General features: G+C 35.9%; 1 protein-coding gene and 1 pseudogene across 4 annotated transcripts in view; both read right to left on the reverse strand.

The window, feature by feature from the left end:
* Positions 1–4,012: 4,012 nt before the first annotated feature.
* On the reverse strand, positions 4,013–4,737 carry LOC122705150 (annotated as a pseudogene).
* A 1,083-nt stretch (positions 4,738–5,820) lies between these two features.
* PCNX4 (pecanex 4) overlaps positions 5,821–25,424 on the reverse strand; it is a 36,415-nt gene continuing 16,811 nt past the window's right edge. For all 4 annotated transcript variants that reach the window (XM_043920029.1, XM_043920028.1, XM_043920030.1 and 1 more), the window contains 9 exons: positions 24,652–24,831; positions 24,039–24,553; positions 23,703–23,803; positions 23,467–23,589; positions 20,750–21,110; positions 17,909–18,012; positions 13,949–14,985; positions 13,417–13,603; positions 5,821–6,242 (listed from right to left, as the gene is read on the reverse strand). In XM_043920029.1, the coding sequence (XP_043775964.1) occupies positions 5,991–6,242; positions 13,417–13,603; positions 13,949–14,985; positions 17,909–18,012; positions 20,750–21,110; positions 23,467–23,589; positions 23,703–23,803; positions 24,039–24,553; positions 24,652–24,831 (2,860 nt within the window). In that variant the 3' untranslated portion in view covers positions 5,821–5,990. The remainder of the gene's footprint in view (positions 6,243–13,416; positions 13,604–13,948; positions 14,986–17,908; positions 18,013–20,749; positions 21,111–23,466; positions 23,590–23,702; positions 23,804–24,038; positions 24,554–24,651; positions 24,832–25,424) is intronic.

Raw genomic sequence — 25,424 nt, forward strand, 5'->3', positions numbered from 1 at the left:
AAAGCAAATGATGAACTATAACACAATTCTGTTTAGGTACACTTAAATTTATGTACATAGAAGATAGTGCTCATTTTGTCCACAGGGGATCCCAGATAATGGGATTAGACACAGGCTGGGAAATTTTGTTTGGTATATTTAAAGATTTTGAAACACAAGATGGAGAATTTCAGCAGCAACCTGTGTCCATTGATGGATAAAGAAAATGTGGTATATAGATATTGATACAATGCAATAACTCAGCCATTAAAAAAAATCTAGCCACTTGAGACAACATGGATGGATCTAGAGGGGTATTATGCTGAGTGAAATGTGTCAGACAAAGAAAAATACCACATAATCTCACTTATATGTGTAATCTAAAAAACAAAACAAAAAAAAACAGACACATAGCCATGGACAAGAAACAGGAGATTGGTGGGTGGGGGCAAAATAGGTGAAGGGGATTCAGAGGTACAAACCTCTAATTATAAACCCCTGTGGGTTTGTTCCTATTGTCTTGTTTTTCCTGGATTTTGATCATGTTGTCTTATCTCCTCAGGTGTTTTAGATTTTCCAACATAAATATGAAAAATTATAAAAATAATTAAAAAATCCAGAGAAGATTAATATTTGCTCAGGGTAGCAGCTAGGTACACTACAAATCTAGGATCACCTTAATCCAGTTTTGAAAAGATTTGGGCTTAGTTGTTCAGTTGTGTCTGACTCTTTGCGACCCCATGGACTGCAGCCCACCAGGCTCCTCTGTCCTTGGGATTTTCCAGGCGAGAATACTGGAGTGGGCTGCCATTTCCTTCTCTAGGAGATCTTCCTGATCCAGAATCGAACTAGGGTCTCCTGCATTGCAGGCAGATTCTTTAACAGGTGAGTTACTAGGGAAGCCCCTTGAAAAGATTGAAAAGATTCAAAATTGATCTATTTTTTTTTATCCTCCTTCTTTGGAGAGCCCTAGACTCAATCTTTAACACTTTAACTTAGTAGGAAGTCTGCCAAAAGTGTTAGTTGTCTTCCCAGCCACCTCCTCCTGAATCAACCAATGTTCCTAGAAGAAAAGCAGCCCAAATGCTGAGCTCAGGTCTCGAAGTTTCATTCTGCCTTGGGTCTTGGTGATATAATCCTTCACTGTCTTCTTGATTCACTGATACTTTTGACACAGATTTTAAAATCTTTTGCACAGCTTCCCTAGTTCTTTGTGAGATGTCTGATGTGAATTACATGTGCACTACTAAAAGTGGAAGTCAGAGAAGCTGGTTTTAGGGCAAGTTCAATAAGGTCAAGCTATTTTGATTGTATCAGACGGAGATAAATGGTTACATATACAGGTGCAGTGCTAAGAGACGTTAAGTACATGTATTTGAACATCATTAATTTATTGATGATATGTAAGGTTTTGGGAGTGAATGCGATTGTCTATGATGAAATGTAGAGTAAGAAGAGGTGGCCTGAACCACTTATTAAGAAATTCCAAAATTCAGAGGTCAGGCAGAAAAGGAAAAGTGGTAAAGGCAATTGAGGAGTAGTCAGGGAGACAAGAAGAAAATGAAGATCATGTGGTATCAGGGAAGTCCAAAAGAAAAAAAAAGGTGACTCAAGCAGTTGTCAAAAGTGTCAAGTGCTGCTTAAGAAAGTGAAGTTGCTCAGTCGTGTCCGACTCTTTGCGACCCCATGGACTGTAGCCTACCAGGATCCTCCATCCATGGGATTTTCCAGGCAAGAATACTGGAGTGGGTTGCCAAATAAGACAGGAATATAAAAGTCACTGTAGTGGACCCTTGAACAGTGCTGGGGTTTTAATCTGTATATAATCTATAGTAGGCCCTATGTTTCCATGGAAACAATTTCAGACCACGTAGTAGCTTAGCATTTACTAATGAAAAAAATCCATGTACAAGTGAACCTGCACAGTTCAAACCTACATTGTTCAAGGGTCAACTGTAGTTGGTTTGATAATATGCAAGTAAATAATGACTTTAATAAAAACTTTATTTTGGGGGAACAGTAGAAATGGAATCCAAACAGGAACACTTTGACAAGTGAATGAAGATGAGAAAACTTGGCCATGAATGAATGGCAAGACATTGAGGCAGTTTGAGAAGAATCCATGGCAAAGAGAAAGCACGGCATGGCACTATTATAATAGTGTAAATCTTTAAACAACTTAAAATGCCCATTATTTGAGGGATAGTCTAATACTCTGTTATTTATATCTATTAAAGTTATATAATCACTAAAACTGATAATTAGCGTGCAAAGACTCGGACACAACTGAGCGACTGAATTGAACTGAACTGAATAATATGAGAAAATTTCCGTCAGTGACAAAAAAAGATATATACATAATATATATGTGTGCGTGTATGTATGTACTGTTGCTGTTTAGTTACTAAGTCATGTTCAACTCTTGCGACTCCATGGACAGTAGCCCGCCAAACTTCTCTGTCTATATGTGTGTATATGTATATATTTCCAGCTAATACATCTCAATTACATAAATCATAAGCCTGAGATCCAAACTCAGATGTAACACCAATCCCATTTTAATAACTATATTATATTGCTTCCCCCAAAATGACTAACACACAAATCTCGTGAATTCATTAACTGAAATTAGTCCAAAAAAGTATCCTTTAACATTGCTGTACTGAACTGTTCCACATAATAAAGGAATAATAGTAATAAAAACCTAATTGGTACATTTCAAATAATTTCAGTCATTACTATAGAGAATGTATTATTGTACTACCAACCCAGGAGGCTACTACAGACTAAATAAAGGGTACTATAGATGAAAATAATAAAGGTAGAATAAAGGCACAATAAAGGACAGAAATGGTATAGACCTAATAGAAGCAGAAGATAGTAAGAAGAGGTGGCAAGAATACACAGATGAACTATGCAAAAGATATCTTAATGGCCCAGATAACCACAATAGTGTTATCAGTCACCTAGAGCCAGACATTCTGGAATGCAAAGTCAACTGGGCCTTAGGAAGCATCACTACAAAGCTAGTAGAGATGATGGAATTCCAGCTGAGCTATTTCAAATCCTAAAAGATGATACTGTGAAAGTGCTGCACTGAATATGCCAGCAAATTTGGAAAACTCAGCAGTGGCCACAGGACTGGAAAAGGTCAGTTTTCATTCCAATCTCAAAGAAAGGCAATGCTAAAGAATGTTCAAACTCCTGTACAACTGCATTCAGTTCACACACTAGCAAAGTAATGCTCAAAATTCTCCAAGCTAGGCTTCAACAGTACGTGAACCAAGAACTTCCTGATGTTCAAGCTGGATTTAGAAATGGCAGAGGAACCAGAGATCAAATTGCCACATCCATTGGATTACAGAAAAAGCAAGAGAATTTAAGAAAAACATCTGCATCTTTGATTATGCTAAAGCCTTTGACTGTGTGGATCTCAACAAACTGTGGAAAATTCTTAAAGAGATGGGAATACCAGACTGCCTTACTTGCATCATGAGAAATCTGTATGCAGGTCAAGAAGCAAGAGCTAGAACCAGACATGGAACAATGGACTGGTTCCAAATTGGGAAAGGAATACATCAAGACTACATATTGTCACCCTGCTTATTCAACTTACATGCAGAGTACATCATGCAAAATGCTGGGCTGGATGAAGCACAGCTGGAATCTAGATTGCCAGGAGAAATATCAATAATCTCAGATATACAGATGACACCACTCTTATGGCAGAAAGTGAAAAGGAACTAAAGAGCCCCTTGATGAAGGTGAAAGATGACAGGGAAAAAGTTGGCTTAAAACTCACCATTCAGAAAATTAAGATCATGGCATCCAGTCCCACCACTTCATGGCAAATAGATGGGGAAACAACTGAAACAGTGACAGACTTTATTTCTATGGGCTCCAAAATCACTGCAGATGGTGACTGCAGCCATGAAATTAAAAAACACTTGCTCCTTGGAAGAAAAGCTATGACCAACATATTAAAAACATGATAGCATATTAAAAAGCAGAGACATTACTTTGTCGACAAAGGTCCATATAGTGAAAGCTATTGTTTTTTCAGAGTTGGACCATAAAGAAGGCTGAGTGCCAAAGAATTGATGCTTTTGAACTGTGGTGTTGGAGAAGACTCTTTTTTTTTTTTGATGTGTTAATTATTCTTTATGCTATTATAAAATGCACTGTTTCTTCAGAACCATCCTATGTGCAAAGTCAAAAGATGTTTACAGACAAATGTTAAACATAACAAGAAACATGGGGTGCACCCATTTGGCAAGAGCTGAGCCTCTGTTTTCAGTCTTCATCATCTGGAGGGATACCCAATTCCTCATCTGTCCACTGGGAAGGGTCGGGATAAGGAAAGTGACCCAGCACAGCATCTGAGTCATGTCAGAAGCACCAGAGAATCGAGAACCACATGGTCGCACTGAAGAACTCGGCCTAGATCACCTGGGATCTGGTCAGCTGCGGGAACTGTCTGTACCGGGGCTCGATGTGCGCACCTCTGCCAGCCCACGGGCTCCAGCCGCCCGCGTGCAGTGGCCTCTGAAGGGGTGGCCTCCAACGTGAGTGAAAGGCAACAGTCGCTTCAGAGCCGACATGCCAGCCATCGTTAGACCGGCCGTTGCCCAGGTCACACCGCCGCAGCACCTGGAGAAGACTCTTGAGAGTCCCTTGGACTGCAAGGAGATCCAACCAGTCCATCCTAAAGGAAATCAGTCCTGAATATTCATTGGAAGGACTGATGCTGAAGCTGAAGCTCCAATACTTTGGCCACCTGATGTGAAGAGCCGACTCATGAGAAAAGACCCTGATGCTGGGAAAGACTGAAGGCAGGAGGAGAGGGGATGACAGAGAATGAGATGGTTGGATGGCATCACCAGCTCAATGAACATGAGTTTGAGCAAGCTCTGGGAGTTTGTAAAGGACAGGGAAGCCTGGTATGCTGCAGTCCATGGGATCACAAAGAGTTGAACACAACTGAGAGACTGAACAACAACAACACAGATGAAAACAAAGTAAGGTGTAGAGAAAATTCCTCTCAAATGATGACGATTCATTATTTAACCTCCTTATAAGTTCCTGTAAAAAGTTCCTAAGCAGCAAAACAATGAAAATAAAACCCTGATCACATTATGAAAATTTGTCTCCTATCTTTTTTGGTTTGAGTTCAAACAACTTAAGACAATAGTAACTGGTAGTCCTATCGGGCAAGTCATTCTTCAGAATCAGTATATTCAGTGGAAAAGAAATGCACAATGAGCCAGATCTACAGACTGGCCTCTAACAGTCATAATCAGGTTACCTTAATGTTGCTAATCCTGCTGAGTACATGATGAATGGGATGAACCCTTTTCCTTTTAAATATATCAAAAGGCTATCTGGGAAAAAAATAAAAATTTATTTTGGAAGAGATTTTATTAAAAGTTTTTAAGCTTTCTGAATTGAAGTATATGAAAAGAAACTGGATAGATTATATGAAAACATTCAGAGCATGTTAAATGTTAAAATAAACAGCAGAAAGTTTGAAAATACTATAAAATTTAATTATATTTCAAATAAATATATGTACATTTTGCAACCTTCAGTAGGATCCATTATTATTACTTAAAAAACACTGATATGCATATCTTTTAAGCATGTAAAATATACATAGTTTTTGACTTCTCTAAGGCAAGTCACTTATCACACATTAAAGAAAGCATTAAAAAATTCATTTTATAATCTTATACAAATGTTTTATATTTATCAAAGCCTACCACAATCCATAGGGCACAAATACTGGCCAACTAATTCTAACTTTTATATTATACATAAAGTTGTTGTTTTATACCAGTAGGATATCTAAGAAAATCAACTTTACAGAGCTTAGCTTTTCTCAGGCATCTGACTTGTAGGAGGAGAGAGGTAAGTCCAGTGAAGTTATAAGGAATCACAATGTTAACTTTTCTAGAATGAAAAAATAAACACACCTCATTTGCTCACAATACAGTTACAAGTCAAAATGGCCTCTACACCAAATGTATATGGAGAGGTTTTGAAGAATAAATTGGATATCCCAGGGGAGGATCAGCTGCTTGTACTGTAAGGTTTCTTAAAAGTAGTGGATGAGCTTGTATACTATAACGTTCCTCATCATCGTTTGTGGCATAAAGCAATTCCCATGAAAGATTGGCCCACTGACCTCTAACAGCTTCAGCATTTAACTTCCCAACATGGATCAATAATTCTTGAAGGGTAAGTACTCTCCCAGTGTAAACTCCCTGTAAAGAAGAAAGGAGGTTGGAGGGAAAGAAAAAGAAGAGAGATTATATTCAGGCCTTTATTTATAAACTTAGAGAAAAACTCCACTGTAGTTAAGCAAACTTAAACAGAAAGTAATATATCAAAATGTACATGAGTTGCTTGTCTTCAAAATCAAGAATCACTTCTATTTGGTTGCTCTCCAACTAAGTGTGAAATAAAAAAATTTCCTGATATTGTACTCACTTCTTCTTTCTTTCTTCTCTATTCTCTCACTCCATCTGGCCTCAGCAAAACGTAAGTCATAAATATTAACAATCATCCAATTATTGAGGTATATTTCATATTCCAAATAATTTAATGGCTTTTTAGTATATTCAGATATGTATAACTATCTCCACAATTTTTGGGTATTTTCAGCACCTCAAAAAGAAACTCTGTACTCTTTAGCTATCACCCTCCTATCCCTAATCCCCCCAGTCACAAGCAACCACTAATGGCTGAGTAGTATTCATGTGTGTGTGTGTGTGTGTACATCTTTACCCATTCAGCTGTCAGTGGATATATAGGTTGCTTCCATGTCTTGGCTATTGGTAAACAGTGCTGTTATGAACACTAGGGTGCATGGATCTTCTTGATTACAGTTTTTGTCTTCTTTCAGATATATGTCCAGGAGTGGGATTGTTGGATCATATGGTAACTATTTTCAGCTTTTTAGGGAACTTTTGTATTGCTCTCCATAGTGGCTGTACCTATTTACCTCCCCACCAACAGTATAAGACGGTTCCTTGAACTCTCCACACTCTCTCCAGCATTTATTGTTTGTGGATTTTTTTTAATATTAGCTATTTTGACTGGTTTGAGGTGATATTTCACTGTAGTTTTGATTTGTGTTTCTCTAATAACTGGCAATACTGAACATTTTTCATGTTCCTTGATACCATGAGTATAATGTTAGCTGTGGGTGTCAATATGTCGCCTTTATTATGTTGAGGTATGTTCCCTCTATACCCCTACCTTCTGGAAAATATTTTATCTATCATAAATGGATGGTGAATTTTGTCAAAAGCCTTTTCTGCATTTATTGAGATGATCATATATTTTAATTTGTTAATGTGGTGTATCACATTTATTTTTTGTGGATATTAAAGAATCCTTGCATTCCTCAGAAAAATCCCACTTGATTATGGTTTATGATCTTCTAAATATATTGTTGGGATAAGTGGGCTAATATTTCAATGAAAAATTTTACATCTATATTCATCATTGATACTGGCCTGTTTTTAATTAATTTATTTGGAGGCTAATTACTTTACAATATTGTGGTGGTTTTTGCCATACATTCACATGAATCAGCCATGGGTGTACATGTGTTCCCCATCCTGACCCCCCCTCACACCTCCTTCCCCATCCCATTTCTGAGGGTCATCCCAATGCACCAGCCCTGAGCACCCTGCCTCATGCATCTAAGCTGGACTGGCGATCTATCTCACATATGATAATATACATGTTTCAATGCTAGTCTCTCAAACCATCCCACCCTCGCCTTCTCCCACAGAGTCCAACAGTCTGTTCTTTACATCTGTATCTTGCATATAGGGTCATTGTTACCATCTTTCTAAATTCCACATATATGCATTAATATACTGTATTGGTGTTTTTCTTTCTGACTTTGTTCTGTTTAATAGGCTCCAGTTTCATCCACTTCATTAGAACTGATTCAAATGCATTCTTTTTAATAGTTGAGTAATATTCCATTGTGTATATGTACCACAGCTTTCTTTTTTGGTACTACAACTTTCTTATCCATTCATCTGCTGATGGGCATCTAGGTTGCTTCCATGTCCTGGCTATTGTAAACAGTGCTGTGATGAACACTGGGGTACACGTGTCTCTTCCAATGCTGGTTTCCTCGGTGTGTGTGCCCAGCAGTGGGATTTCTGGGTCGTATGGCAGTTCTATTTCCATTTTTTTAAGGAATCTCCACACTGTTCTTCATAGTGGCTGTACTAGTTTGCATTCCCACCAACAGTGTAAGAGGGTTCTTTTTCTCCGCACCCTCTCCAGCATTTGTTTGTAGACTTTTTGACAGCAGCCATTCTGTCTGGCGTGAAATGGTACCTCATTGTGGTTTTGATTTGCATTTCTCCAATAATGATTGATGTTTAGCATGTTTTCATGTGTTTGTTAGCCATCTGTATGTCTTCTTTGGAGAAATGTCTGTTTAGTTCTTCAGCCCATTTTTTGATTGGGTCGCTTATTTTTCTGGAATTGAGCCGCAGGAGTTGCTTGTATATTTTTGAGATTAATTCCTTGTCAGTTGCTTCATTTGCTATTATTTTCTTCCATTCTGAAGGCTGTCTTTTCACCTTGCTTATAGTTTCCTTCATTGTGCAAAAGTTTTTAACTTTAATTAGGTTCCATTTGCTTATTTTTGCTTTTATTTCCATTACTCTGGGAGGTGGGTCATATAGAATCCTGCTATGATTTATGTCAGAGAGTGTTTTGCCTGTTTTCCTCTAGGAGTTTTATAGTTTCTGGTCTTACGTTTAGATCTTTAATCCATTTTATTTTTGTGTATGGTGTTAGAAAGTGTTCTAGTTTCATTCTTTTAAAAGTGATTGACCAGTTTTCCCAGCACCACTTGTTACAGAGATTGTCTTTTCTCCATTGTAATTTCTTGTCTCCTTTGTCAAAGATAAGGTGTCCATAAGTGCATGGATTTATCTCTGGGCTTTCTATTTTGTTCCACTGATCTATGTTTCTGTCTTTGTGCCAATACCATACTGTCTTGATGACTGCGGCTTTGTAGTAATAGCCTGAAGTCAGGCAGATTGATCCCTCCAGTTCCATTCTTTGTGCTCAAGATTGCTTTGGCTATTCCAGGTTTTTTGTATTTCCATACAAATTGTGAAATTATTTGTTCTAATTCTCTGAAAAATCCCGTTGGCAGCTTGATAGGGATTGCATTGAATCTATAGATTGCTTTTGGGTAGTATACTCATTTTCACTATATTGATTCTTTTGATTCATGAACATGGTATGTTTCTCCATCTATTTGTGTCATCTTTGATCTCTTTCATCAGTGTTTTATAGTTTTCTATAAATAGGTCTTTAGGTTTCTTTAGGTAGATTTATTCCTAAGTATTTTATTCTTTTCGTTGCAATGGTGAATGGAATTGTTTCCTTAATTTCTCTGTTTTCTCATTGTTAGTGTATAGGAATGCAAGGGATTTCTGTGTGTTAATTTTATATCCTGCAACTTTACTGTATTCATTGATTAGCTCTAGTTAATTTTCTGGTGGAGTCTTTAGGGTTTTTTATGTAGAGGATCATGTCATCTGCAAACAGTGACAGTTTTACTTCTTCCTTCTTCTTTTCCAATCTGGATTCCTTTTCTTTTTCTGCTCTGACTGCTGTGGCCAAAACTTCCACAACTATGTTGAATAGTAGTGGTGAGAGTGGGCATCCTTGTCTTGCTCCTGACTTTAGGGGAAATGCTTTCAATTTTTCACCATTGAGGATAATGTTTGCTGTGGGTTTATCATATATGGCTTTTATTATGTTGAGGCATGTTCCTTCTATGCCTGCTTCCTGGAGGGTTTTTTAAAATCATAAATGGATGTTGAATTTTGTCAAAGGCTTTTTTCTCCATCTATTGAGATAATCATATGGTTTTTACCTTTTGTTAATGTGGTGTATCACATTGATTAATTTGTGAACATTGAAGAATCCTTCCATCCCTTGGATAAAGCCCACTTGGTCATGACGTATGATCTTTTTAATATGCTGTTGGATTCTGTTTGCTAGAATTTTGTTAAGGATTTTTGCATCTATGTTCATCAGTGATATTGGCCTATAGTTTTTTCTTTCTTTGTGGCATCTTTGTCTGGTTTTGGTATTAGGGTGATGGTGGCCTCATAGAATGAGTTTGGAAGTTTACCTTCCTCTGCAATTTTCTGGAAGAGTTTGAGGAAGATATGTGTTAGCTCTTCTCTAAATTTTTGGTAAAATTCAGCTGTGAAGTCATCTGGTCCTGGGCTTTTGTTTGTTGGAAGATTTCTGATTACTGTTTCGATTTCTGTGCTTGTGATGGGTCTGTTAAGATTTTCTATTTCTTCCTGGTTCAGTTTTGGAAAGTTACACTTTCCTAAGAATTTGTCTGTTTCTTCCAAGTTGTCCATTTTATTGGCATATAGTGGCTGATAGTAGTCTCTTATGATCCTTTGTATTTCTGTGTTGTCTGTTGTGATTTCTCTATTTTCATTTCTAATTTTGTTGATTTGATTCTTCTCCCTTTGTTTCTTGACAAGTCTGGCTAATGGTCTGTCTATTTATCGTCTCGAAGAACCAGCTTTTAGCTTTGTTGATTTTTGCTATGGTCTCTTTTGTTTCTTTTGCATTTATTTCTGCCCTAATTTTTGTGATTTCTTTCCTTCTCCTAACCTGGGGTTCTTCGTTTCTTCCTTTTCTAGTTGCTTTAGGTGTAGAGTTAGGTTATCTATTTGATTGCTTGCCTGTTTCTTGAGGTGGGCTTGTATTGCTATGAATGTTCCCCTTAGCACTGCTTTTACTGAATCCCATAGGTTTGGGGTTGTTGTGTTTTCATTTTCATTCATTTCTATGCATATTTTGATTTCTTTTTTTATTTCTTCTGTGATTTGTTGGTTATTCAGAAGTGTGTTGTTTAGCCTCTATGTTTGTATTTTTAATAGTTTTTTTTCCTGTAGTTGACATCTAATCTTACCGCATTGTGATCAGAAAAGATGTATGAGATTATTTCAATTTTTTTGAATTTACCAAGGCTAATTTACGGCCCAGGATGTGATCTATCCTGGAGAATGTTCTGTGTGCACTTGGGAAGAAAGGTGAAATTCATTGTTTTAGGGTGAAATGTCCTGTAGATATCAATTAGGTCTAACTGGTCCATTGTATCATTTAAAGTTTGTGTTTCCTTGCTAATTTTCTGTTTAGTTGATCTATCCATAGGTGTGAGTGGGGTGTTAAAGTCTCCCACTATTATTGTGTTACTGTTAATTTTCCCGTTCATGTTTGTTAGCATTTGCCTTACATACTGCGGTGCTCTATGTTGGGTGCATATATAATTGTTATATCTTCTTCTGGGATTGATCTTTTGATCATTATGTAGTGTCCTTCTTTGCCTCTTTTCATGGCCTTTATTTCAAAGTCTATTTTATCTGATATGAGTATTGCTACTCCTGCTATCTTTTGGTCTCCATTTGCATGAAATATCTTTTTCCAGTCCTTCACTTTCAGTCTGTATGTGTCCCTAGGTTTGAGGTGGGTCTCTTGTAGACAGCATATATAGGGGTCTTGTTTTTGTATCCATTCAGCCAGACTTTGTCTTTTAATTGGGGCATTCAACCCATTTACATTTGAGGTAATTATTGATAAGTATGATCCTGTTGTCATTTACTTTGTTGTTTTGGGTTCGAGTTTATAAACCTTTTCTGTGTTTCCTGTCTAGAGAAGATTGTTAGCATTTGTTGAAGAGCTGGTTTGGTGGTGCTGAATTCTCTGAGCTTTTGCTTGTCTGTAAAGCTTTTGATTTCTCTTTCATATTTGAATGATATCCTTGCTGGGTACAGTAATCTGGGTTGTAGGTTTTTCTCTTTCATCACTTTAGGTATGTCCTGCCATTCCCTTCAGGCTTGAAGAGTTTCTATTGAACTATCAGCTGTTATCCTTATGGTGGTCCCCTTGTGGGTTATTTGTTGTTTTTCCCTTGCTGCTTTTAATATTTGTTGTGTTTGATCTTCATTAATTTGATTAATATGTCTTGGGGTGTTCTGCCTTGGGTTTATCCTGTTTGGGACTCTCTGGGTTTCATGGACTTGGGTGGTTATTTCCTTCCCCATTTTAGGGACGTTTTCAACTATTCTCTCCTCAAGTATTTTCTCATGGCTTTTTTGTAGTCTTCTTCTGGGATTCCTACGATTTGAATGTTGGGGTGTTTAACATTGTCCCAGAGGTCTCTGAGGTTGTCCTCATTTCTTTTTTCCTCTCTGCTTCATTTATTTCCACCATTCTATCTTCCACCTCACTTATCCTATCTTCTGCCTCAGTTAGTCTACTGTTGGTTCCCTCCAGAGTGCTTTTGATCTCAGTTATTGCATTATTCATTATTGATCAACTATTTTTTATTTCTTCTAGGTTCTTGTTAAACTTTTCTTGCATCTTCTCAATCCTTGTCTCCAGACTATTTGTCTGTAACTCCATTTGGTTTTCAAAATTTTGGATCATCTTTACTATCATTATTCTGAAATTCTTTTTCAGTTAGACTCCCTATCTCTGCCTCTTTTGTTTGGTTTGGTGGGATTTTATCATGTTCCTTTACCTGCTGAATATTTCTCTGCCTTTTCATCTTTAGGTTGCTGTGTTTGGGGTGGCCTTTCTGTATGCTGGAAGTTTGTGGTTCCTCTTTATTGTGGAGGTTCCTCCCTGTTAAGGTGTCCCAGTCATTAATCACTGGAAGAGGGAGAATCTTGTTGAAGACACTTGTACTTCTGGGTGAGGTCTGGGAGGTTCTGCAGAACTTCCGAGCCCTTTCCCTATGGAGTCAGGGTGCCTTATCCTTCCAGTGCATTGATGAGGTCAGCAACCAGGAATCTAGAGTTTTATTCTGGCCTGTTTTCTTTTATGGTATCTTTGTCTGATTTTAGTAACAGGTGGTGGTTTCATAGAATGAGCTTAGCAGTGTTCCTTCCTCTGCAATTTTCTGGAAGAGTTTCAGATGCAGAGGTGTGACCTCTTCTCTACATGTTTGACAGAATTTACCTGTGAAGCTATCCGGTCTTGGACTTTTGTTTCTTGGGCATTTTAAAACCACAGTTTCAATCACAGTTCATAGTTTGTATTTCTGGTTCAGTCTTGGGAGACTGTACCTTTCTAAGAATCTGCCCTTTCTTCTAGGCTGTTCATTATTTACTTTTTAAATTTTTGGCTGTACTGTGTGGCATGTGGGATTTTAGTTCCCCAACCAGAGTCGAACCTATGCTGCCTGCATTGGAACCACGCAGGTTTAACCACTGGACCACCAGGGAAGTCCCAATATAATTGACATATTTATACCTAGAATGTTATCTCTATTACTGAGGTTAAATACTTTAAAACTGATTTCTATTCTTTAAGGTTTATATAAAAAAATGTTTAGGAACACATTTTTAACCTTACCATATTAGGATCATATCCCAGAGAAAACAAGTATGGTTTTTCTTGTAAAACTGCTTCCTTCCACTTCTCATCAGATACCAAACCAATGTACCAGTCACTTTCATATTCTTCAAGGCAGTTAATCAACCCTTTAAAGTCTTCTACTGGACCTAAACTTGCTTTATCGATCATTAGTTTCAGAGTGTACCTTAAAAAATGGAGAAACAATGAATTTTAAGTTCGATCAATATTTTTAAGACATTAAATTAAAATCATACATATTTCAGAGAAAAAGAAATGGTAAGAGTTAAAAGAAAAAAATCCAGAAAGCCATATAAAATAGATACTCCACACAAAAAAAGAGAAGTACAAATTTAAGTGTATTCCGTATATAATCATAGTACATACGAACCATTTTTTTTTTTTAAATTGTAGGAAAGTGATCATTTTTTAAAATTAAAAATGGAAGAGCATCTCCTTCTAAGTTTTTTTTTTTTTTTAATCAACATTTTCCCGCCAATATTAAAACTTGTATGTAATAAAAATAAATTACCTGAAAGCTTTTAGGGCTAGTTGGAACAGGTCTGGTTTTTCTGTGAGCCAATCCAAGGCAAGAGACCAAGGCAAAACACCACTGTAAACTCTCAATATATGACCAGGACTAGGAATCATATTGTCTACCCCAAACAAACTAAAGTAACAAGTCATTACTGTACGAACATACAAGTCTTTTAGAACTCTGTCCTTTGCAATTTCTTCCCCTACATTTGAGGCATTTTCTTTTGAAGGAAAACATTCCAACTGCATTAAAATAAACTGGTACCAGTCTTCTGGAAATAATGAACTCATCTCCTTCATTTTGGAATTAGGTAAACAGTTAGACATCCACTTTTCAGGTAAGCTTAATAAGTGAGAATGAGAACAACTGAACTCCATGAGAGGGATATATGCCATGGCTTCTTGTTTTCCTTTGTCAATGGCAGGGTATCCAAGGGCAACTGCTTGGTAAAGACTCTCTTCAGTAACTGTGTTTGTAGAATGACTACCAACGTTCTGTGATTCTACTGAACCAGGAATAGGCAAATTTATACCTGGCAATACTTGCAACTGATCTTTTTCATCTTTTCCTTTTTTGATAGTTGGCTCTTCACCAAAAACATCATCAGACCAGTCATCCAAATTTTCTGAATTTAAACTATCTGTGTCTTCTGGGGATTCAGTTTGTGGTTCAGTATTCAAAGCAGGCAGGATTATTAGAGATGCTTTCCCTTTATTTTCAGTTTTGTGAGCATTCTCCAGCATGCTAGACCTTCTAGAACAGTACTGAACAAGTATCCACAGAAGTACTTTAACAAGGTCACCTTTAAATTCTTTTAAGTTATCATGAGAATCAATTATGCCAGACAGGACATTCCTGGCATCAGAATAGAGTTTCACAGGCAAAACAGTACAGGGTGTCAAAACATTTCCAAAGTGTTCATTAATGGAACATAATTTTACATATTCTTCTTGTTCAAAGGCACTTTCAAAAACTTCGTCAACTCTTCGAGCTTCAGCAGTGTGACAGGATGTCTCTTGCAATTCTAACCCCTAAAGAGGAAATTAAAAGTACTTGAGCTTATGATCACTTATTACAAAAAGAAAAGTAACCAGTTTTGTAACTGTTCATGGATTGCATTCTCATAATAAAAATATGTAAAATGAAACAAAAATTATTTAACCTGAGAGCAAATCTTAATTCAAACTTAATGATACATTTTTACGTTGGATATGGAAATGAAAAATAATGTTGCATTTTTAAAGACATTATAGAAATTCCAATAGAAATTGGCAAAACAATTTTAATGAGTATGACCATAATTTTAAGACTGTAGGTCAAGATTAAATCACACTTATTAAGAATTTTTTTAAATTATAAAAATTTGGGAAGGAGTAAAATTGGAAATATATAGTGTGCACATAATTTTGTATCCTTTCCATTCTACTTTATATACTAGCATTATTCTACTGTATAGATATGTCATAATTTATTTAACCAGTATCCTGTTCAAGTTTTTAAAAATTATAATAACATAAAAATAATAAGTTTATGTATTTGATTATTTTCTATCTCCTCCAACTACAATATAAACTCCATCAATCAGCTCTCTTTCGGTTACTCTTATATCCTCAGTGCCTAAAGCAGTGTCTGACACACAGTAGGTATGCAACAAATATATACTGAAAGAATGCTTTGAATATATTCCTATATAAATTTTAAACACATTTTGATTACTTCCCTAAAATCAATCACCTGAAGAGGATACATCAGCTCACTGTTTACTATTATTATTATTGTAATTATTGCTTACTTATTTATACATTTTCTCAAAACTACCAGTGTTTTTAATAAAAGGCAATGATGTTAGGTTGTACTGTGATCCAGGGAAAGAACATGGAATGTGACATTAGAAACTGCTTTTAAATAATGGCTCTGCTCAAATGCTAGTACACAATCCTGAGTACATCACTAACCCTCTGAGATTCCTTTTGCTTCTCTTTCAAAGAAAAATAGCCCTGGCATATAGGACTGTGAAGATTAAAGTAAGTAATGAAAGTGATTTGTCAAATTTTTAAAGTGTTACATGGAGCACAAAAGATTATAAAATGACCTGCATTATTAGGTATTTTAAAACCATACCATTTAAAAAATAGAACTAAATTAAGCAATCAAAATATCCTCCATATTTTGCATGATTTTTTGCCTTCTCCTACTTGTACATGTTAGACTAGAATACTAGTTCTCAAACTTTAGGTGAGTCAGAAACACTGGGAGGCCTGTTAAAACCGACTGCTGGGCACTGCCCCAGAGTTTCTGATTCAGTAGGTCTGGGTTGAGGCCTCAAAATTTCATTTCTAATAAGTTCCCAGGAGATGTTAAAATTACTAATCTGAAGAACTGGATTTTGAGAACCACTGGACTAAAGGAACAGTTTATAATCATAGAAATTTTATCCAATCTATGCTAAGACAAAAAAATTCATTCATTCACTATTCATTCAACAAATACTTAATAAGGGCCTACTATGTGCCAGGCACTGTTCCAGGGGCTTAGAATACAGTCTCTAAATAAAAACAAAGATCCTTGCTCTTGTGACTTTTATGTTAGAAAAGTGGGGGGACACAGGTAATCAGCAATAAAATTAATAAGTAAATTACACAGTTTGTTAGAAGGTATAGAGCTATAAAAACAGAGAAAAAGTAAAGCAAGCCAGGAGGATTGGAAGTGCAGTCAGGATGGGAGTGGGTATGCAATTTTAAATAGAATAGTCATAGTAGACCTTACTGAGGTGACATCTGAGCAAAGCCTTAAAGCTGGTGAGAGAGTTAACTGTGTGGTTACTTGAAAAGAAGGGTGTTCCAGCAGAAGGAACAGCCAGTATGTTGGAGTGGAGTGAGACAGTTAAAGCAGCAGATGAGACAAAATAGAAAACTGGGAGCTTGACCATTTACAGCCTTGGCTTTTACTCTGAACAAAAGAAGAAATCCTCTGTAGAATTTTGAGTAGAGAAGTGGCATGATCTGACTTAGATTTTAAAGATCATTCTGGGTGGTAATAGGCTAGTTGTGGGATCAGTAGAAGCAGAGACCAATTAGGAAGCAATTGCAGTTACCCATAAAAAGGATGAAAAGGGCTGAGGGCAGGGTGGTGAGAAGTGGTGGGATACAGGATGACAATGGTGGAGCCAATAAGATTTCGTACTGGATTGGATGTGGGGTATAGAAGTAAACAAGGAATCAAATGTCACTAGACTAAAGCCCAAATGTTTTTGAGCTGAGCTACCAGAAGGATGAAGTTGTCAGCAAGACCTGGGCCAGTCTGATATTAAGAGGTTAAGGAAGAGAGAAGGAACCATCCGAGGAGACTCTCAAGGATTAATCCGTGAAATAAGTGAAGAGATCAACTGTGTCAAATGCTTCTGACAGGTCAAATAAGACCAGGTGTAAGAACTGATCATTGGATTAAGCAATCGTCAGTCACTGGAGACCTTGACATTAGGTTTTTCAGTAGCATAATAGAAAGGGTCAAAAACTAGGGTAAGTTGGACAAAAAATGGGAGAAATGAAAATTGGAGACATGATGATAAGCAATTCTAATAAAGCATTTTGCTCTGAAAGGAGAAAAACAAAGAGTGTTAGCAGGTAAGGGAAATGGGGTCAAAAGAAGGTTTTTATTAAGTTGAGAATGCTTATATGATATAGGAGTAAAGAAAATATTACTCAGTCACCTTTTTGAGATGCTCACCCAGATAAGGATAAAAAGATAAAAAAGGGGCAAGTGTACTTTGTTATTATGCTCTATCATATAGTCAACACTAGTCTATCAATATGTGCATATTGAAATATACTTTAAAAATCCTAGGTGTTTTCACAGGTAATTAAAAGATACTCTTTCAAAGTGAGCTATTAAGTCTCTGATGTGTGCTTAACAAAATTTTAACTTGTACAAGAGAGATTTCAAATGCACAATGACCTTAATGTTAACACAGCAATAAGTATAGCCACATTCTAGAATCATTATCCATATTAAACGATCCTGAAAACGGCCCAAGTAATGAGACCCAGGTAAGAGGAGACCTAAAACAAATTAGAAAAAAAAGTAAGTAATTGTTCAAGCTTGTTTTATTTTGCCATGTGAATTTTAAAAAAATCAATAAAACACTTGGAACTAATTCATAACTCTTTCTACCCTCTTTTTATGTCAAAAATACAAACGACTATCCATTGCATATCAGGAGAAATTAAGCTTTCTACAGGAACAGTTGGAAAAGAAAACTATAGGTGATAATAAGAATTTAAGAATATATTTTGCATAAAAACAACAAATGAGAACCTCTTACATAAAATTCTAAATACATGCTAAATATATTAGGAAAACAAATATATTTTGGACATTTTTATATACATGCCTATAAAAATGATTTGTGCTGTTAAAAACTTACATAAAATGCTACCTACCAGACTATAATATAAATGCTCTTAAAACTTAGTTTTTCTCTTAACATTATATCTCTGAGATATTTTGACTACAAAGCTCATTCACTGTAACTGCACTGAGAATTCATTTTATCAGTTCACTTCAGTTCAGTCACTCAGTCGTGTCCGACTCTTTGTGACCCCATGAATCGCAGCACGACTGGCCTCCCTGTCCATCACAAACTCCCGGAGTTTACTCAAACCCATGTCCATCGAGTCGGTGATGCCATCCAACCATCTCATCATCTGTCGTCCCCTTCTCCTCCTGCCCCCAATCCCTCCCAGCATCATGGTCTTTTCCAATGAGTCAACTCTTCGCATCAGGTGGCAAAAGTACTGGAGTTTCAGCTTCAGCATCAGTCCTTCCAATGAACACCCAAGACTGATCTCCTTTAGGATGGACTGGCTGTATGAATGTAGCTAAATTTAAATGTTCACTTCCCTGTTAATAAACACTTCACATTTTCCAATTTTTCATTATTATAAATAATGCTGCATAAATTACTTTGTACAAATCTGTTTGTACTGTTATCCAATAAAACGTCTGCTTACAAAGTTGGCCCTTGGCTGAAAACTTGTATTTCACTACCCTAACTGATAAACAGTCTCTCTTTGGGCCTAAACTGTTTGTGCAAAGAATACAGTTTATACTGAACACTTGCTTTCCTTTTGGGAGGCTGGAATTTTGGCATGTGGTAGACAGAGGGGCCTACATGACCAGCCCTCAATATAAGGTTTAGGCACTGAGTCTCAAATAAGCTTCCTCAGTAGTCAACATACCACACATACTGTCACAAGAAGTTGCTGGGAAATTAAACACGTTTTGTGTAACCCCCCTGGGAGAGGATGCCTGGAAGCTTTCACCCAGTCTTTTCACCCCAAGTGATTTTCCTTTGCTGTATTTGTTTAGCATCCTTTTGCTATATTAAATCTTAGCTATGAGCACAACTGTATGCTGAGTCCTATGTGTCCTAAAAAATCATCAAACCTGGGACCCCCAAAACACATATGCAAGAGTTTCTCTAGAACTGGAATCACTGGACCATAAAATCTAAAACTGGAATCCTTAGGTCATGAGATATGTACATCACTACTACAGACTATTAAATTTACTCTTCAAGGTTGCTGTATGAATTTACACAGTCCCTTCCAGCAAGGTTTGAGAGTTCCTATTTCCATTCCCTAGCTAACACTTGTTAATATCAGACTTTTTTTTCACATTTTGCCAATCAGATGTGTGTGAAATGTTACCTCACTGTTGTTTGTTTGCTTTTTCTCCAGGAAATACTTAAAACACACTTAACCAGATGAATGTAATTGATTTGATAATAAGGTTATTTATTATTTCAGATGTGAGTTTAACCTTACAGGTATTTTAAAAAGTGGCACTGCACTAAATAATAAAAATTAATTGGAACTGAATAAAAGTATTAAAAGTGTAGAATATTTCCTATAAGAAAGGAAAATGATTACTCATGAAAATCTGTATTACAAAAAGTTTTTACTAAGTTATCTCACTTAATAGAGAATTTAAAAAACTCAATCCAAGTAAACACTAAAATTCCAATTTTCAATTGCTATTCTCTGCCAGTGGAGTCAGTGTGCTAGGAAGTCACTGGCCATATCTAAACCAAATATGGGGCTAAAGTATACAGCAGAAGACAACGAACTATTGTCATCAGTTTGTACCTTCTCTAAAGCCAACCTTTAGAAATATAAAATAGTTGAACTTACATAGTGTATGATGAAATTAGAAAGCTATCACAAAATTATGATTACAATATTAGTCCATTCTCATCAAAAATCTTGCTAATATTCATACAGCACTTCATTTTGGAAGGCTATGGATCACAGCCAAAGCTTTTATGTTACCTTGCCTCTAGCCTTGTCATACTGCTAAAGTTGGTAGATAATAACTAGTTAAGACACAAGCACACTTCTTTAAGTTCTTCAATTTGATATATAATACTGGTTTTCACTCTATGGGCTTAAGCTGTTACTTCTACCTGACATGAACTCATCATAAATTCATAAAAATTTTGGAAAATAAGGTGTTATCATGCTTCATGGTGGGACTATAACCCAATTTGAGTCAAGAAAATGTTTCTTAAAAATTGTCAAAATTAAGGTGTTAATGAAATTTTCACTCAGTATTTTTATGACTTTATTTACCTCAAAACAAGAAAATATACTTCTTCACATTTAGTCTGTCTGCCTGCACATCAAAGTATTAGAATCTGTATAATAGCTGGATCAAAACACTGTTTTTCTGTGTGTTCATTTTCCTATACTTCAAATATATTAGTGAGGATGTTGTAAACACAAGCTATTCACTTACCTAAACTCCCAGCTGCCACTGCAGACTGCAGCGCAGTGATTAAACCCGGGACCATCTGGCAATAGTACACTGTATCCGCACACACACAGGCTGTGGTGCCCACCACTCCTGGCCAACTCTGAACAGGCCGAGGAAACCCCACCAAGAACAAAGGAAGGGTAAAGAGGGGGAGTAAGGGAGAGGAGAGTAGTGTAGAAAAAACTATGACGACCAACACGAATGGAGAGAAGACGATGTTGAGTACACCCAAAGTGGTGGTTGATTTTCTACGTTTTTTCTCTGTCCATGATGCCACAAGCACAGTCACAGCAAACTGCAATTTAGCGATGAACTGAATCAGACGATCACGCATGATACCAACCTGGAGAGACATAAAAATGACTTTTTTATTCTTAAATACTTTTCATGAATTTTCAAGATCAAAAAAGAAAAACAATGTAATTTTATCACTGCCCCAAGATTTTTGAGGAAATTGCCCTTATGTAAGATTCTCTGATATAATTTTCTTGATTCCCACAATTAGCAAATGAGACTATACTTTTAAAAGTTTAGGCTCTCTTAAAAACAAGCAGTACTAAAGAGAAATGACAGAGTGCTATGTCTTATGGTTGATTAAGCTCTGCATTACATGCTTGTTAAGAACTAGAAGTAATAGCTAAGCAACTATACTTAATTTATCCTTATTTTAGAGAATACTTTACAGATTAAGAAATCTTAATCTTAATTATACATCATGCCATAAGATAAATCTCAACTGACTGAAATCATTCTAACTATATTTATACAATCATGAAAAGTATGTTCTTCAATCAAAAGTGAATTAAATCAACAACAGAATGAAATGTGGAAATTAAAAGACATATTCCTAAATAACCAACAGGTCAAAGGAGAAATCACAAGATAAATAAGAAAACATTTTCAGATGAAAATAAGAAAACATTTTCAGATGAATGAAACACAAATCAAAACTTGTGACACAGCAAAAACAATCCTCAGAGAGAAATTTATAGTTACAACTGTATATATCAAAAGAACAGAAGTATCTTAAACCAGTAACCTAATCTTCCATTTTAGGAAACTAGAGAAGAGCAACTAAATCTCAAGTAAGCAGAGGTAAAGAAATAATAAAGGTTAGAGTAGAAATTAATAAAATAGAGGATAGAAAAATAATAGATAAAATCAGTGAAACCAAAAGCTGATTTTTTTTTTTTTTGAGATCAACAAAACTGACAAACCTTTAGCCAGACCAACCAAGAAAAATACATAGAAGATGTAAATTACTAAAATCAGGAATGAAACAGATAACATTACCAGCAACCTTACAGAAAAAGACATAAAGAATTATAAAAGAATATTATGAAAAACTGTACACCAACAAATTAGGTCACTTAGATGAAACTGACAACTTCTAAGAAAAAGACATAAATTACCAAAACTGATTCAAGAAGAAACAGAAAATCTGAATTCACATATAACAAGTAGAGAAACTGAATTAGTAATTTAAAAGCTTCCCAAAGAGAAAAGCTGATAGCTTCAATACTACAAAATACTACATAGTACAAAATATATTAAGATACATACTGAATACTATAAACATTTAAGAATTATTAATATAGTCAAACAATCTTGAAAAGAAACAACAAAGTCATAAGATTCACAGTTCCCAATTTTAAAACTACTACAAAGCTAGTATTGTAATCAAGACAGTGTTGTACTGGCATAAGGACAGATATATAGACAAATGGAAAAGAGAATGAGTGTCCAGAAATGAACCCTTATATTTGTTGCTTGACTTTTGACAAGGCGTCAAGAAAAGGGAAAAATAGTTTTTTGAATAAATGATACTGAAACCACCACACATCCATATACAAAAGAATGGATTTGGAAATTTACCTCATAACATATGCAAAAATTAATTCCAAGTAGATCACAGAATCAAGTGTTAAGAACTAGAAGACACAGTAAATCTTTGTGATCTTGAAAGCAGTGTTTATTAGATATGACACCAGAGAATACAAGCAACAAAAGAAATAAACAGAATTTCATAAAAATTAACTTTTTTGCTTCAAAGGACATTATCAAGTAAGCTTAAGAAAACCTACAGGATGGGAGAAAATTTTTTCTGATCATATATCTGTCAAGGAACTTATGCAGAATATATGAAGAACTCTTATTAAACTTAACAAAAAAACCAACAAAACTTAACAGTAAAAAGGCAAATAACCTGGGTAAAAATGGGCAAAGAATTTGAGCAGACATTTCCTTCAAAAACATACATAAATGGCCAATAAATATACATAAAGATGAACCATTAGCATTCAGAGAAATGCACTATTAAAATCACAAAAACAGAGTTCACATTCATGAAAATCCTATATTGAAAAAGTAAGACAACTGTCAGTGTCTTTTGCCAAATGCAAAAGACAACATACTAGGTAATTTTGATCATGTGAAATGTCCAGAACTGGAAAGTCCTTGGAGACAGAAAGTAGATTAATAGTTGCTGGGGCTGGAGTAGTAGAATGGATGGAGAGTGGAATGGAAATGACTATTAATGTGTATGAGGTTTCTTTCTGGGATGTTGAAAATGATCTAAAATTAGATTGTGGTGATGGCTGCAAAGTTCTGAATATATACCACAGAACTTCAGACTTTAAGTGAATGATTTTATGGTATATGAAATACATCTCATTCAAGATATTAAAAAACATATTCACCAGTAAGAGTTTGATTCCTGTGTCCAGGCTTCTGCTCCACCACATGTCTGCACTGGAGCTCAGCAAGTGCACCGCCGCTACAATGACTGTCTCCAATAAAGCAGTCTCTGTATTCTGCCACACCTGCAGCACACAAATGAACCATTACTAGGCAGAATCTGATCATTTAAGTAAGCTGCTAAACAAAATCATAATTTGGGAACAGGAACATACTATTAAGTGCATATTAGTATTACCATTCTAAAAGCTCTTGTGAATCCAATGGAGACAGATACAGAGTGAAGCCTTTGTAAGGAACTGTCCAATGAAAGAAATGCTATCATAGCAAAAGGTGACACTAAGACAAAAAAGAGACAAATTTAATGAAGGCAAAATAATCTTTTACCATATTTAATTTTGGCCTGTATTTTTATGAGCACATTCAAGCAATTAATTAAGAAAGAATAAGCAAACAAACCAAAACATAAAAGAATATCTATAGCAATATAACATTATACAAATGACAGGAATTTTGTAATATTTTTGTATACTTCCTAGATATAATGCAAGTTTATTATGTTTTATCTGCCTACCTAAATTTATTAAAATCCGTCTGACAACACCAATCTTCATAAGCTTTGTCTGCTTCTCTAGGAATAAAGTCACAGTTTGCACATCCTTTGGATAGAAAGGGTTCCGGAAAATTCCAAAGATATAAACACTTTGAATTTCTTTAAGTATCCACAGTATTATAAATAATATCATCAAAGTATAGCCAACAACAGCCTGAGGACTGTTTTTGGAAATCTGTGAGAAACTAGCAAAATGATGCAACAAACCAGTTTCTAAGAGGGCCAAGACTAATACAATGCTGTAGAAAAGATATTCCCTCCAAGTGAACCGGATTTCTGAACCACTGGATAAAGCATTAGATTTGGTTCCAACTCTGTGTCTGGTCACACTGTGTTTGAAGACAAGAACCATCTCACTTAGGTTAAGACTCAGTAAGAACCCAAGTCCAGTCATGAAAAGAACCACACCAACAGTGCTGGGAATGAAATAAGATGCTACAGCTGTTCCAGCAGAAATGATGAACATTATTAACAACCTGCAGAGGGGGGGAAAAAAAAAAAGATCTGCTTGAAAAGAAAAAAAATGTTCCTTGAGAATAAATTACACTATCACTTTAATACTGAAAATAATTACCGTAGGTGAGTTGACATAGATGAGCCTCCAAGGCCGAACTCTAAAACCTGCTCCACTGCCCATAAGAAAAGTGCATCAGGTGGGGGTAGGGTCCCGAGTGCCCAGAAAAAGGGTAAAAATATAAACAAGATGTGTAAAATCTGATTCATCTGTTCTAGAGCTGGTATATTTACCATAAACCTACAATAGAAAGAAAGTATTTAAATCATACAAAACAATAAATAGAAGATCTTTCCAGGAAAAACAAAATATATACATTTTCCTGTACACCCCACCTCCACCCTGAAACAAGAAATACATTTACAAAAAGGTCCTAGTCCCAAACTGCAAAAGATCAAAAATACAAAACTGTGATCACTGTCCTTCTCCTATACCAGCAAGTAGTCAACTGTATACAAGTGTAGTACTTAGAAGATATATGTATTCAAGTGTGAAAAGAAGGACTAAGTAATTAACTAAATAATACTAAGTTTAGGGATTTGTAAAACGAAACTGAGCCCATGGCAAAAATACCTCTCCCTTAAATGTTTAAACATGGCTCCAATTACACTGGCTACAATTCCACTAATTCCAGTTTTATAAAGTTTAAAATTTTTAAATTTAAAATTGCAGGCAACTCTAGAAAAGGCAAAGACTTCCTAGGGTTCATAAATTAGCAGCTAGCAAAGAGAGAAAGCTCTTCTTTTCCTCCTACTCTCTCCTGTACTGTATTGCTCCCAGGTCCTAGAATTTCAAGTCAGTACATTCAATATCAGAGGTCAGCAACCTGAGGT

The sequence above is a fragment of the Cervus elaphus genome, chromosome 12, assembly GCF_910594005.1.
Source record: "Cervus elaphus chromosome 12, mCerEla1.1, whole genome shotgun sequence".
In the NCBI taxonomy this organism is placed as follows: domain Eukaryota; kingdom Metazoa; phylum Chordata; class Mammalia; order Artiodactyla; family Cervidae; genus Cervus; species Cervus elaphus.